Raw genomic sequence first — 15,088 nt, forward strand, 5'->3', positions numbered from 1 at the left:
CTACTTTCCAAGTGAGATACTTCAAATGAGCCCAATCGATAGGCCTCATCCACAGAGCAAGGACAACATTGAGATCCCAAACCACCGGAGGCAGTTTGAGAGAGGGATGGACATTGAAAAGACCTTTCATAAATTGGGATATCACCGGATGTACAGAGAGCAGTTTCCCCTCAAGCGGCTGATGAAAAGCAGCAATGGCACTGAGGTGGACTCTAATAGATGTTGATTTGAGACCAGACCGAGACAAGTGCAGCAGATAGTCCAGCATGGAAGACAAGGAGGCAGAGTGCGGCTCCGTGCGTAGCGTAGCACACGAAGAGGAAAATCTGGTCCACTTTGTGAATAACACTGCTTAGTGGACTGTTGACAAAATCCTGAACAGATGGAGAGAACTGGAACGAGGCAGCCAAGTGACAAGGTACCAAGCTGTCACGTGCATAGGCTGCAGTTTGGGATGAAGAAGATAGCCTCGACTCTGAGAAAGCAGAAAAGGAAAAACTGGTAGAAGCAGAGGCTCCCTGGCGTGAGTCGAAGCAGCAGCGAGAACCAGGGTTGTCTGGGCCACCGAGGAGCTATAAGAATCATGGTGGCGTGGATGGACTTGAACACAACGAGAGTCTTTAGAATCAGAGGGAATGGAGGGAACGCATAGAGAAACAGGTCCGTCCAATCCAGAAGGAAAGCATCTGCCTCGAGTCGGTGAGAATAAATCCTGGAGCAGAAACGAGGCAACTTGTGGTTGAGGGGGGGATGAAAGCAGATCTACTTGCGGGATTCCTCATCGAGCAAAAACCTGATGCAGAGTCGATGAATTGAGGGACCATTCGTGAGGTTGTAGAAGGTGACTCAATTTGTCCGCCAAGCAATTTTGCTGGTCCTGAAAGTAAACCGCTCTGAGAAAGATGTTGTGACGGATCGCCCAATCTCAAATCTTCAGAGCTTCCCAGCATAGAGAAAGGGAACCCATACCTCCATGCTTGTTGACATAATTCATGGCCACCTGGTTGTCTGTCTGGACAAGAACCATGTGGTCGCGAAGCAGATGAAGGAAAGCCTTGAGAGCGTTGAAAATGGCTCGAAGCTGCAACAGATTGATTTGACAGCTCCTCTCCTCGCTGGACCAAGGACCCTGGGTCCGGAGGCCATTGAGGTGGGCCCCCCAAGCATAGGCAGACAAGTCCATCATCAGGATCTTCTGCGGAGGAGGTGCTTGAAACAGAAAACTTCTGGAAAGATTCGAAGAGAGCATCCACCAGTGGAGAGATTGTTTCAATAAAGGAGTCGCTGCAATACGGCGAGAGACCGGATTGCAATCCTGTCGCCATTGCGAAGCCAGAGTCCATTGAGAAACTTGAAGGTGAAGTCTGGCAAAAGGCATTGTATGAATGGTGGAGGCCATGTGTCCCAGCAGGACCATCATGCTCTTGTCAGCCGAGATGGTCAAAAGAAGAGACACACTCCGGCAAAGGCAGACGAGAGCCTCTTGACGAGGCTGAGGCAGAAACGATCGGAGACGATGCGTATTCAACACCGCTCCGATGAACTGGAGAGACTGGGATGGACACAGCTGGGACTTGGGGAAGTTGATATTGTATCCCAGGCGTTGAAGGAACAGACTAGTCTGTTGGGTCGCTGAAATAACCTACAGTTAGACGATGCTTTGAGCCTGTCATCGAGATAAGGGAAAACCTGAAAACCCTGTGTCCGCAGAGTCGCGGCTACCACCACCAGACACTTTGTGAAAACCTTCAGGGAGGATGGGAGCTCGAAAGGGAGAACACGATACTGAAGATGGAGATTCCCCACCTGAAATCTCAGAAACTGGTGAGAGGCCGGATGAATTGGGATGTGAGTGTAGGCCTCTTTGAGATCCAGGGAGCATAACCAGTCCCCCTCGTCCATCAGGGGGTGCAAAGTCGGAAGAGAGAGCATGCAAAACTTTTCCCTGACCAGTTATTTGTTGAGAGCTCTCGGGTCCAGAATGGGGCGCAAGTCCCCGGTCTTCTTGGAAGCCAGAAAAAAACAGGAATAAAATCCTAAGTTCCGCTGGCACGTAGGAACCTCCTCGACCGCCCAGAGGCGGAGGATAGCCTGAGCCTCCCGAAGCAGAAGGGGAAGATTCGACCTGTTGGAAGGAAATTTTCTTGGGGCTGAGCCGGAGGCACTTGCCGGAAGTGAAGAGAGTACCCCTCCCTAATTATGGTTAGAACCCAGGAGTCCGAAGTGATCAACTCCCAGTGATGATAAAAATGATGGAGCCAACCCCTGATGGGCAGGGAGGAAGGCTGGTGGATGAAAGGGACCAGCGTGTTCCGACTGGAATTGTTTAAAAGACAGCGCTGGCTTAGCCGCTGAAGGCGTCTGAGGTTTAGAGGGACGCTGCTGCTGCTGCTAAGGAGGCGGCCGGGAGAGAGGCAGCGTAAACTTCTGCAGGTAGCGATGTGGAGGAAGCTTATATGGCTTAGCAGTGAGGGCTCACGCCTTAGACCGCACCAGGGAGGCGAAGGACCGCTCGTGTTCCGAAATGTTTCGTGGCTGCCTCAATTGAGTCGTCAAAGAGCTCATTCCCCACACAAGGCAGATTTGCCAGACGAACCTGCAAATTAGGATCCATAGCCAAGATGTGCAGCCAAGCCAAGTGGCGCATCGCTACCGCAAAGGCCGTGATCCGAGATGACAGTTCAAAGGCATCATACGTGGCCTGGAGCATATAGAGATGAATCTGGGACAGCGTCTCCAGCAGTTGACGGAAGTCTATTCGTCGGTGAGCGGGCAAGTCGGGGAGAAAAGACTGCAGGAATTTCAGGCAGTGTTTGAAATAGGAAGTGAAATTAAAGTTGTAATTAAGGACCCGGTTCGCGGGTAGATTTCGGTCCCGTGGTCGGCCCCAGGCACTCCACACACCAACGATGAGGGTCGGTAATAGAAATCACCCGACTGCACCGAGTGCACTTTTTAAACCTGATCACAGGCCAGGACATAGGGCAAGATTACCACCGCGACCGCACGCGGTAGTACGGCAGCCAAGCTGAGACCTGGGTCTCCTGGTCAAATGAAGGAGAAAATTAAAGGTGTGTTTTTTAAATTTTTTTTTAGCATCTCACAGCGACTCACCCCATCCTTGAAAAATAAAAACAAGGGACAAGCCGCGGTGCAAGAGGCACGTAGTGATCGCGCAGAGCAGAGGAACAGGGCTTCTGCCTCTGGAAAACTAACAACTGAGACCACGCTGAGGAGACGCGCGCCCTGACTCGGGCGGGAAGGCACAGGTGCATGCGCGGTCCACTCGTAAGCTTGAAGACTGTCCGCTCGGGGCTCCGTTGATGACGTCGCCCGCATGTAGAGAATATGCTGCCTGCTTGTTCTGGGATAATAACATACTATGCACTTTTTTGTATTATCTGACTATTTTTACTCTTATGATTCTGTTATGTATTGTTGTTTACCACCTTCACTCTGTTCCTTTCAAACAGATGATAAATCCTACTAATTAACAGTTGTGACGCTACCCATGGAGGCTTAAGAGAACAAGTTGCATATGGTCTGCAATAATTGGAGTCTTGGTTATAATAACCTCATCTCCCCATCCTCTGTTGGTTGCCTATAATCATTGCCAGGGTGCAGACTTAGCACCCAGGGTTTAAACAGAGGGGAGTGGTGGGCCCGGCTCTGGCTACTCTCTTGAGCAGCCTGACTGCACTATAGCCCCGATTCACTAAAGTCAGCGATTGTCGTGAAACATGTTTTAGCGACGATCACTGCTACCCACCCGATTCACAAAACAGCCCACTGCCTGTTTTTTCTCTATTATCTGATCCTATGTAAATGAGTAAAGCCCCATGCAAACTAGCCAAGTGATTGATTCACTAACAGTTAGTGAATCAGGTTTTATGATCCTAAAACCTGACTGCTGTAGACCTGTCAATAACGGTTACCGACAGGTCTTCCTGTTTTTATTCATTTATTTTTCCATGGCAGATATTTTGCATGTATTACACATGCAAAATATCTGCCCCATTAAAAAAAAAGGGAATAAAATCAAATAGGTACACCTGTCAAAAAAACACCACTGACAAACACATGGCCCCACAAGTGGCAGGAAGACTGCCCCCTCCCTCCTGCCGGTTGGGCCTCGTCGCTACTGCCCCCTCTCCCCCTCGTTGGGAGCAGGAGTGGTACTCAGTCCCTCGTGCTCCTCTGCTGGCTGCCTGTCATCAATGTGACCCTTAGGCCTCGCCCTGGTGCATAAGGTGATGTACAGGGAGGGGCCTAAGTCCCTTATTGGCTCAGGCACTTCCCTAAGGAAGTCTCTGACTCAGATGTGCCTCGTGCCCCTTCCAAGGGAGGAGCCCGAGGTATTAAGTGCCTTAGGCCCCTCCACATCCATCATATCATGCAACTTAACCAGCAGGAGGGAGTGAACATAATGCCTCTGCTGGGTCAGACCCTAGGTCCATCGTGCCCAGCAGTCCGCTCACGCGGTGGCCCAGCAGGTCCAGGACCTGTGCAGTAATCTATCTATACCCCTCTATCCTCTTTTCCAGTAGGAATTTGTCTAATCCTTTCTTGAACCCCAGTACCGTACTCTGCCCAATCACATCCTCTGGAAGCGCATTCCAGGTGTCCACCACAAGTTGGGTAAAAAAGAACTTCCTATTATTTGTTTTGAATCTGTCTCCTATCAACTTTTCCGAGTGCCCTCTTGTTCTTTTATTATTCGAAAGTTTGAAGAATCTGTCCCTCTCTACTCTCTCTATGCCCTTCATGATCTTAATAAGAACATAAGGAGTGGGCACCCCTTTGCCATTTTGGCATGGAGTGGGCAGGAGGAGGGACCAATGGTAGGAGGGAGTGGGCAACCCTACTGCCCTCTTTCAGTGTGGTGGGGTAAATGTCGGGTGGCAGGAGGGAGTGGGTATCCCTCCTGCCATTTTTTTGGATAGGGGGAGTGAGGGGCTTTTTTTCATTTTTTAAAAATTTATTGGGCAGATATTTTGTGCATGTAATACAGTGCAAAATATTTAAAGCCCTTGAAAGGTCACTTTGGGCAGCCAAAAAACCTAGAGACTTGAAGAAGGCACAGATAGTTTATTAGCATACGTATGCAATTCCCGAGCTCCAAGCTGGCTTCAGAAGTGCCGAAAACAAGGATGTTACAGAGATATTTATACATTCTTCTGGCTATACAACTGAATTCTAGAAAACTTTTCACGTGTTACTTTTCTTAACAATCATTGGTCCTCAGCTCACACTAGCAGGTCACTAGCAATTCACTTATCTAGGCCCTGCAGTCTTTCTGTTGCATGTCGTTTATGCTGAGATAGCCATAAGAAGTTAGAATGTCCAAGCTAACACCCAGTACAGGCAGGCTAGAACATGAGATAAGTTAGGTCTGCAGCTAAACATAATTCAGCATTTTATCAAAGAGAAAACTTAGTTCAATACTTAGGAAAACCAGTCCCAGACTTCTTCACCCTAACAGCAGCAAATCATTTCCATGCAAACTTGATAGTGAATCAATTGCTGTTTAAAAATCGGCCAACAGTGACTGAGTCACTATCTTTAGTGAATCTGGGCCTATCTGCTTTTGGCTGTGTAGTGAGAAAACAGTCCTATGCTGTCATACTCCTGATTTGCTAAGTCTCCTTTATTCTGTAGAAGATTCCAGTTTGTATAGGTCATCTCTCATACTATTCTTGAAGAGCCAAGAATTCCCATAGTATCATATCCTCTCCCTCCCTTGCCCGCAGGAAGCTATGTTAAGATGTCATCTGCTGCTGTTGTCCTAGTCTAAGGCCTGGAATAAGCTTTTATAATTTATAGCAAGATTGGTCCAGTCCAGGCACCAGATGCTTAAGGATTTTCCTACTTCAGGGGAGAGATGACTTGGGTTAAGGAATTGAAGTTTGCCTTACAGTAGTGGTGTAGGTCAGTATTAGAGCCCTGCTTGAAACTATTTCTAATTCGGGTCCCCTTGGCAGCTCTGTATTTTTGTAAACAACCCCCAAAAAATCCCAAACAAAAGCTTTTCAGTTGTTTTTTTTTTGGCTTGGACAAATCTAACTGTTCATGGGCAAGTGGAGCGCTTTCTTGAGGACGTCGAGGAGCATAATACTTGGGAATTACAAAGATTATCTGAAGAAGAAATTACTTTTACTCAATAGAAAGTTTCTAAGTGTGCGAGGGAAGGGGACGGGTCCCTTCTGTGCGTGACGCTATAATTTTGGTTGTTCAGGGACAGATTCTCAAAACAAACCGGTTTAGTGTGCATGTATCTTTTAGCGGCGGATTATCAAAACGGCTTAACGCGGTTTTTTCCGAGCTTCCTAGCAGTCTTCGATTTTGCCGTGCAAATTAACCCGCCAACACACAATAGGTGTCACTACACCAGCGCCCCACACAACCCCAATCCGCTCGCAGGACTCTTTTATTATGGGGGAGGAGCCAGAAGAAAGGTAGAGGGAATGAGGTAGTTGAGGGGTAAACAGGAAGTGCATGCTGATTGGTTATTATCCGAGCGTCAATCGATTTCGCTTTCCTCCTTGCTCATTACTGCAGCGCGAGCCTGTTTCGGTTCATCCCCCGCCGTCCTCCCTCCTCCACGCGTCGCACTCTATCGTTCTAGTGCTTCGGCGGCAGCTGATTGGTTGTGTCCAGCCGCGGCCGTCGCGTGCCGGCTCGCGGTTGCTGCCACTGCCTTGTTCTCTGCTCTGGGAGGGAGGCCGGGTATTTGGTCTGTGTGCGCGCGCGCCGGGGGATGGAGTGAGGGCGGCGGGTGGTGGTGGTGGCGCCTCTCGCTCTCCTTCCCCTCGCACGATGCGGGCGGCGGGAGGCGGCCGGGCTGGCAAAGGGAGGCGCTGAGAGTCGGGCGCTGCCGTTGTTCTTGGGCCGGCGCTCAGCATGGCGTGGATACTGAGGATGGACGAAGTGATAGACTCGGTGGTGCAGGACTTCGACTCCAGCCTGTCGGGCATCGGGCAGGAGCTGGGGGCCGGTGTCTACAGTATGAGGTGAGGCCTCCTGCTTTTTCCTCCCGGTGCCCTAGGGATCTGTGCTTCAACATTTATTGTTTTTACGTTCTGCAACTGAGTTTTTATTTGAGAGGTTGAGATTTATACTGATTTTGCTACTTTTTGTTTGTGTTTCCCTATGATTTCCTGCTCTGCTTGGCAGAGTTGTTTGAGGACAAGTTTCTTCCGAAAAGTTTGGTTGGTGGTTTCTCGGGATATTACGATGATCTTTCTTTTTAGTTATCAGAATATAAAGCAAGACGCAATTTTTTTGTTGTACTGTACACTAATTGTATGGGGGAGGGGGGGAACATGCGCATAATGCGTTTAGGTGGCTGGGGATAGTATGTGATGGCAGCACTTTGACTTGGTACATTTTATAAACTGATCCTCATGAGATTGACCGTTTCGAGCAGTGTTGTTCTTCAGTAGAAGGCCTAGGGGCCAATGGAGGTCTATGGGCTGGCTCTCTCATCATTTTGATTTTTTTTCCTTCTACTCCCTGCCTGTCAGGGATCTCAAAGTCCTTCCTTGAGGGCTGCAATTCAGTCGGCTTTTCAGGATTTCCCCAATGAATATGCATTGAAAGCAGTGCATGCACATAGATCTCATGCATATTCATTGGGGAAATCCTGAAAACCCGACTGGATTGTGGCCCTCAAGGAGGGACTTTGAGACCTCTGCTACCTGTCTACCCAAGTTCACCATAGAAAGGGGGAAGTGGATGAGGGGAAGAGCCACACGATTGAAGGCCAAGGCATTTCTCAGTAGATGAAGAGTGCATTTGGAAATGCCCACCACCTTAAGGGTAAGAGGGCTGTTCAAAAAGTATCAGACCTTAATTTTTCTTGCATAAACAAAGAAAGCTAGGGAGGCATGGTTTGGTGTACATATGTAGGGGACCTTAATGTGCATGCTTTAATTTTTTTCCCATCTACAGAAGCTGCCAGTCGCTGGCAGACCGCCAATGAGTGAGAAAGTGTAAGTGAGTGCCATCCGATTTTCATTTTTTGACAAAATGACAGAAAAAGTTGAACAACGCTACTGCATTAAATTTTGTGTAAAGCTTGGCGATTCCCAAGATTCAGAAGGCCTTTGGGGATGAAGTAATGGGCACCACACAGATAAAGGAGTGGAACAACCGCTTCAGAGATGGCCGCACATCAGTGGAGAGTGAAGCACATTCTGGTAGGTCCTCAACATCCAGAAATGAGATCGTTATTGACCAAGTGAGGACCCTGGTGATGCAGGATTGTCGAATCACCAAGGGGTACTACCAAGAGGTTCTGCATCGCCTTCGTATTGCTGTGAGATGCAAACGGCCGGACCTGTGGGCAGTGGGCAATTGGCAGCTCCATCACGATAATGTACCTGCCCATTCTTCACATTTGATATGGAGTTTCCTGGCCAAAGACAACACACCTGTGATTCCTCAGGCTCCCTACTCTCCCAACATGGCTCAGGGTGACTTCTGGCTTTTCCCCAAGATGAAAATGCCCCTGAAAGGGACCAGATTTCAGTCAAGAGAAGACATCATGCAGAATGCAATGGATCAATTGCGAGCAATTTCAAAAGAGGCATTCCATCACTGCTTCTGACAGTGGCAGAACCGTTGGAAGAAGTGTGTGGCGGCCCAAGGGGACTACTTTGAAGGAGATCAGTATAAGATTGTTGTATCTGAATACGAGTATTTTTTATGAATAAAGGTCTGATACTTTTTGAACAGCCCTCGCATGTCCAATGAAAGGTTTGGAGGTAGGCTGATGGAGTGGATGTAATTCACACACTGATCAAGTGTGGTGGCCTTGCATGAAAAGATATTTGGAAGCTCTCCTTTAGCGCATTTAAATCCAGAGTGACTCTTGAGTGAGCATCACTGGTCTATAGTGTTGTCGCTAGGAAATTCATCCTTTCTTTGGCAGAGTTACAAGTAAACTACAGGCTGTTTCTAATGCCTGTTTTTACAGGTTGTAAATCCCAAGGTAGCACAGTATGCTACTCTTAGTTTATAAGGGCTGTTCCTGAAAGAAAGGTGTGGTATTCACCCATTCTGGAATTGCATTCCACTTACATACTTGATATAATGCTCTCAAGTAATTACATAAAAGCACTGTGCAATGCAGAATTTGTGCAGAATTCCCCAGGGATGCAGAATACCTGAAGTCTGCACAGATTTTTTTTGTCAGGTTGGCACTCCATTGCTGCAGCCTGAATCGCTGCCAGCGACATCTTCAGGCAGTTTGTGCAGGCTCTGCAGGCTTCCCACTACCACGGTCCTACTCTCGATGTCACTTCCTCTTTCTTCGGTGGGACCATGGTAAAGTGAAGCCTGCAGAGTTGGCAGCAAGTTGCCATTAACTGGAATTGCTGTTGCAGAGATAGTGTGGACAGGAATGCTGGAACAGTGGGGAAAGAGTGAAAGAAATATCTGGAGGAATGGCTGGAGGAAATATCTGAGGTCTTCTCAGAGTATTTGTCGATATATGGCTTTTTGGTTGAGGATGGGCTGGGAAGGGCTTCAATGGCTGGGAGGGTGTAGAGGGGCTGGAGTTAGTTTTGATGGAGATTTCGGCAGTTGGAACCCAAGCACAGTACCGGGTGGAGCTTTGGATTCTTGCCCAGAAATAGCTAAGAAGAAAAAATTTAAATTGAATCAGGTTGGGCAGACTGGATGGGTCTTTATCTGCCGTCATCTACTATGTTACTATTTTGGTGTCAAGTTGGCAGTCCCTCGCTGTGGCCCGGATCGCTTACAGCCACATCTTCGGGCAGCCTGTGTAGGCTCTGCAAGCCTCCCTCTAGCACGATCCCACTCTCGATGTCACTTCCTCTCTTCCGGCAGGACCATAGTAGAGGGAAACTTGCAGAGCCGGCAGCAGTTTGCCATTAGCTGGAATCGGCATCGCAGAGGTAGTGGACAGGAATGTTGGATTAGGGACAATGAGGGGAGAATGAAAGATGCTGGCTGAGGGGGTGGATGGGCGAGAGATGTTGGCTCTTTGTTTTCTCTAGTATAATTTAATGAAAATACTGAATTGTACTGAAATTCTGGATAATTAGCAAAAATATTGTTTAAATGTTCAACTTGTAGAATGTTGCAGACATTGCAAATAGGCCATGGGTATACGTTGTTAATCTGTTTCAAAATATATAAAATATAAGAAAAATGGGTATTCTTTTATCTTATAACTGGTGAATATCAAGCTGCAATATATTAACAAGATAAGGTTTATTAAATAAGGGGGTCTTTTACAAAGCTATTGTAAATGCACCAAAGCCCATAGGAATTGAATGGGCTTTCATGTGTTTACTGTGGCAGCATCACTACTGCAGCTTTGTAAGAGACCCCCCTAAGTTAGTTAAATTCCCTAGTATTGACTGAATGCACATACCTGCTTCTTTTGAGGTATTTAATAAAGAAGGTCCAAAATAAGAGGTAAAATAGTGAATGATAGCAGATAAAGACCTGAATGGTCCTTCTAGCCTGCCCAATGTTATATACATTATAAATTTATAATTACGGTAAATTAAATTGTCTTTTTTTTCTTAGTTATTTCTGGGTCATTAACTGTATAGACTGCTCAATACTGTCCTTAGGTTCCAGCTGCTGGAGTTTGTCAAGCTCACTCCAGCCTATCCAAACCAGCTGATTAACTGTTCCCCTTAACTGTATCCATGACATCCTGTTTGTCTGTCTTGACTGTTTAGATTGTAAGCCAGGGCTCTCAAAGTCCCTCCTTGAGGGCCACAATCCAGTCGGGTTTTCAGGATTTCCTCAATGAATATGCATTGAAAGCAGTGCATGCACGTAGATCTCATGCATATTCATTGGGGAAATCCTGAAAACCCGACTGGATTGCGGCCCTCAAGGAGGGACTTTGAGACCCCTGTTGTAAGCTCTCTTTCGAGCAGGGACCGTTTCTTCTTCTTTCTGACTCTGTACAGCACTGCGTACATCTGGTAGCTCTAAAGAAATAATTACTAGAAGTAGTAGTTGGAGAATACTGTTCTTTCCCATTGGCTGTGCATAATACTGTGGGTGTACAGCTTTCTTAATTTACTTTTGGGCTTGTTTGTGACTGAGATTTGCTGTCGCCTATCTTTATGCTGAGGCAGGAATGTTACATCACTGTACACATACCCATCATGTTAGTGCTTATTGTGGCTTGCCAGAAATATCACAAGCAGAATAGCAGCTTTTTTTTTTTTAACTTTTTGCTGTCATTTCACCAAGGCATTTTAATCTCTGAAATGTTTCTTCTAGAAGTGACCCCCTATTTTCAGCAATTAAAGTAATGTTTAACAGTACTAGTGATTTGGTTGAAGGGCTTTGCGTATTCATTGTAGTCGGAGGATAAATTAAATATTTTATTTGCAGGCAATTTTTAAAATTGATTTCAGGTCCCTGCAGAAGCACAGAATAGTTATTCTAGAGCAAGAGTGTTGTAGGCCTCTGTTGGGCCTGCCCTATGACTTGGTGGGCTGGGACAGGAGGGATATCTCCTGTCCTGGCCGACTGACAATTTTTTTTTTTAACCTCTCTCCCCCCCACACTTTTTGAATCCCTGGTGGTCCAGCAGTGTACTTGACAGGAGCAAGCTTTCCATGCTCCTGCCTCACACTGAGCACCTCTGAATGGCTTATGTGAGTTCTCGTGGTCCAGCGGTGTACCGGGCAAGAGTGAGCTTTTTGCATTCCTGCCTGGCACTGAGCTGCTCGCTGAATGGTTGTTACCAGTTCTTGCGGGACTCGTCAGAACTGGCAGCAACCATTCAAGATGTGGCTCGGGGCCAGGCAGGAATACAGAAAGCTCGCTCATGCCCAATATACCACTGGGCCATGAAAACTCAAGGCAGCCATTCAGAAAGGGGCGTAGGGCAGGAGTAGGGAAAACTCGTTCTGCCTGGTACACCGCTGGACCACCGGCTTATATTCAAGTCAACCTTTTTTCCTCCTTTTTGTGGGGGAAAAAGGATACTTCGACTTATATTCTGATCGTCTTATATTCGCATATGCACAGTAATATTTTCACATATGGGTGATATCCACTGAACCTGGTACAGACAGATTCCACGTATACTGTCACTTTTTAAAATTTAAGGCACTACTCATACCCCGTGCTTGCCGGTTCCTTCCTGCCTGATGTCGGCTCATAGGACTATCAGTTTTCTGTGGAGCTGAGAAATTGTTTCAGAATTATCCTCAGTGCGTCAAACTTTTTACTCTTTTTTTTTTTTTTTTTTTTTTGTGTCTTCAGTATTTGCTTTTTTTCATAACTTGTTTTTTGTCGAGTTCTTTTTGTCATTTTCTTTTGGTACACAAACTTAATACTCTTATCTGCCTAGTTTATTATTTTTTTACCGATCTATCTTTTTACCTTGTATCACCAAGTTAGATTTAAGAAACTTTCCCTCAACCATGAAGACTTTTCTCTTGCCTCTTCTTTGGTAAATAAGTTTCTGGAACATGTTTATGCTTGCTTCTGAGGACACCATTATAGATCAATTTCATAGCTGCTCTCTGCATATATTTTGTGCTTAGGCCCTCCCACCTATCCTTAGGTTCACATTACTTTAATGTACCTATTAATCACCCTCAGCAATCCTAGAACTACTAATGGTAGAAATAAACAGTGGCTTTTGCCAACGTCCCATCTGCTGCATAATATTTTATATCCCTTTTGGAATATGGCTAGAAGCTGAACCACAGTTCTCAGATAACTCAAAAGCCACTGTACAGTATGAATCCACTTTCATCATAGGAGATATCAATCAAACTCTGAAACCCTGAAATTTCTTGATCTTTTAAATGAGCTAGACCAGTGTTTTTCAACCTTTTTACACCTATGAACCGGCAGAAATAAAATAATTATTCTGTGGACCGGCATCGGTCCGTGGACTGGCGGTTGAAGAACACTGGGCTAAGACGTGGGCCGGACCCCGCCCATCTCTACCCAATCTCCACCCTAGACCCTGCCCCCATAATAGTACTAATTGCACCTTGCATGTCCCGTGCCTCACCTGGAAGCCTTCCCTCTGACGTTGCAACGTCAGAGAGAAGGCTTCTGATTCAGGCGCAGGATGCCTGTAGGAGCCACTGTTCGTGGCTTTGTGCACTGAATCAGTTAGGAAGAGGGAGTGGCTCGAAGATAACGCCGCATTGATCGCACCATGGACCGGCGGTTGAAGAACACTGTTTTGGGCCTGATACACAAGCTGGCCCTGTGGACCGGCAGGAAATTTCTGTGGACCGGTGGTTGAAGAACACTGAGCTAGACTTCAAACTCTTGTTTCAACAACTCACACACAAAATTAGATTTACTCACCTCAACTTAAGCAAAAACACACAAGCTACCTATAATTTAATTCCTTATCCAAAGTACCTTGGTCAGACCACCTACTCCTAAAATTCATCATGTTCTGGAAAGAGCCGACACCCCCCCCACCCCCGCCAAAGTAGCCTCTTATTATAGAAACAAAGTAGCCCCTGAATCATATTGGAATGGAATAGATAACTCATTATCCCTCCCACATCCCTGATCAAGACTTCCTGGACCATTGGAAAATGATCAATGGACAAATCCTAAACAAACTAGCCCTGCTCAAATACAGCAAAAGAATCCAAAGATCAGAGAAATGGTTCGACTTAGCACTTGTGTCCCTAAAAAATACCTTGCTGACCATAGTACGAGACGAGTACTTGTGGCTGGCAAATCTTGGTTATGAGTTTTCAGATCAATATAGTTCCACTGCACATTTACAATGAAGTGCTAATGACCCTTCAACATAACATGTTTACGCAAGCAAGTAATGCTTATCTTTAAACCATCAATTCTCATCAAAGAAAGATCGGGTCCAAGATGAAAAAGGATAGCTTCTGTAGCAAAAAACATGCTCTTTCAAATGATATATATTTTAAAAAAAAACAAAAACCCTACACAGAGATATTTGAATCTGAAAACCAGTGAAAATATGCATAAAGCCATATTTTTTAGATGGTCATATCTTCAGCTTCACTTCACTGTAAAAGCTCATATTGCAAATCTTGGAAGTACCTCATGATACATGTCTGCTGGTAAAGTTGTACCCTCAGCTGACTTACCTACTAGCAGCAGTATGGAGCCAAACTTTGCCAAAAATTTTTGTTCATTAATTTTTTTGCCTACTTTGCTGACCTGTATAAATGGAAGCACGTTCGCAAAAGATTTCAAACTTGGCACAGAAATGTTTCCCAAGGTGTTTTATTTACCAAACTGCAAAATTTCAGACTCCTAGGTAGTTTTCTTCTGCCATAGTGCTTAAAGCAAAGTTGGCGTTTTAGGTCATACGAGGCATGGGAGTGGATCAATTGCTTTTGTTCAACCACCCCTAACTCCTGACCAAATTGAGATAGATCCAAAGAATTTTGCAGAGTTTCATTTGAGACCCTAGACAATGCCCCTGTAAAATTTGGTTGTCTACTTCTGCAATCCTGATATCCAAAGCCTATGCATATGCATGATCAGTGACTACTTGCGTCACGATACTATTGCTGTTCATGCATTTTTGAGAAAGCTTATTCTGCATCTGAAGGAAGTCTTGCCTGTAATTTTATTAATACATAATTGTAACCACAAAATTAAAAAATCACAACGCACACTATATGTGGAGAAAATGTTAATTTATATTTGGTTGTGTTTTTTTTTTTTCCCCCAAAGATGTCAAGGCAGATGACTTTTTAAAATATGCAAAATCACCTCAGTAACAACTATAGAAAAATAGACAAATATAGACAGCAGATTTAAATTCTCAAAACTGACACATTTTTCCTACCTTTGTTGTCTGGTGATTTTCATGAATCTCTGGTTGCACTTCTTTGGCCTGTGCATGCTTCTTTTCCTGTGGACCTCATTCCCTTCCCCAAACAACATCTCTCTCTATCCCTCCATGAGTCCAACTTTTCTTCCTCTCTCCTCCACCTCCATTAGAAACATATCTCTCTCTCACTGCCATCTCTTTATCTCATTCCCTCCCTTGCTGCAAAGGGAGTGGGGAAAGAGAGAGAGAGATCCATGGTGCATCTCTCCCACCCCCTCTACT

The 15,088-nt window shown here is 45.8% G+C and overlaps 1 protein-coding gene across 6 annotated transcripts in view; it reads left to right on the forward strand.

Moving 5' to 3' along the window:
- The window catches only part of UBP1 (upstream binding protein 1), a 262,645-nt gene that overhangs the window by 41,406 nt on the left and 206,151 nt on the right, over positions 1 to 15,088 (forward strand). For 2 of the 6 annotated variants that reach the window (XM_033930366.1, XM_033930370.1), the window contains exon 1: positions 6,555 to 7,010. The exons of 2 other annotated variants lie outside the window; for them this stretch is intronic. In XM_033930366.1, the coding sequence (XP_033786257.1) occupies positions 6,901 to 7,010 (110 nt within the window). In that variant the 5' untranslated portion in view covers positions 6,555 to 6,900. Of the gene's footprint in view, positions 1 to 6,554; positions 7,011 to 15,088 lie in introns of those variants that run through there. 2 more of the 6 variants (XR_004538055.1, XM_033930365.1) reach the window with 1 other exon arrangement.

The sequence above is a fragment of the Geotrypetes seraphini genome, chromosome 2, assembly GCF_902459505.1.
Source record: "Geotrypetes seraphini chromosome 2, aGeoSer1.1, whole genome shotgun sequence".
Taxonomy (NCBI): Eukaryota; Metazoa; Chordata; class Amphibia; order Gymnophiona; family Dermophiidae; genus Geotrypetes; species Geotrypetes seraphini.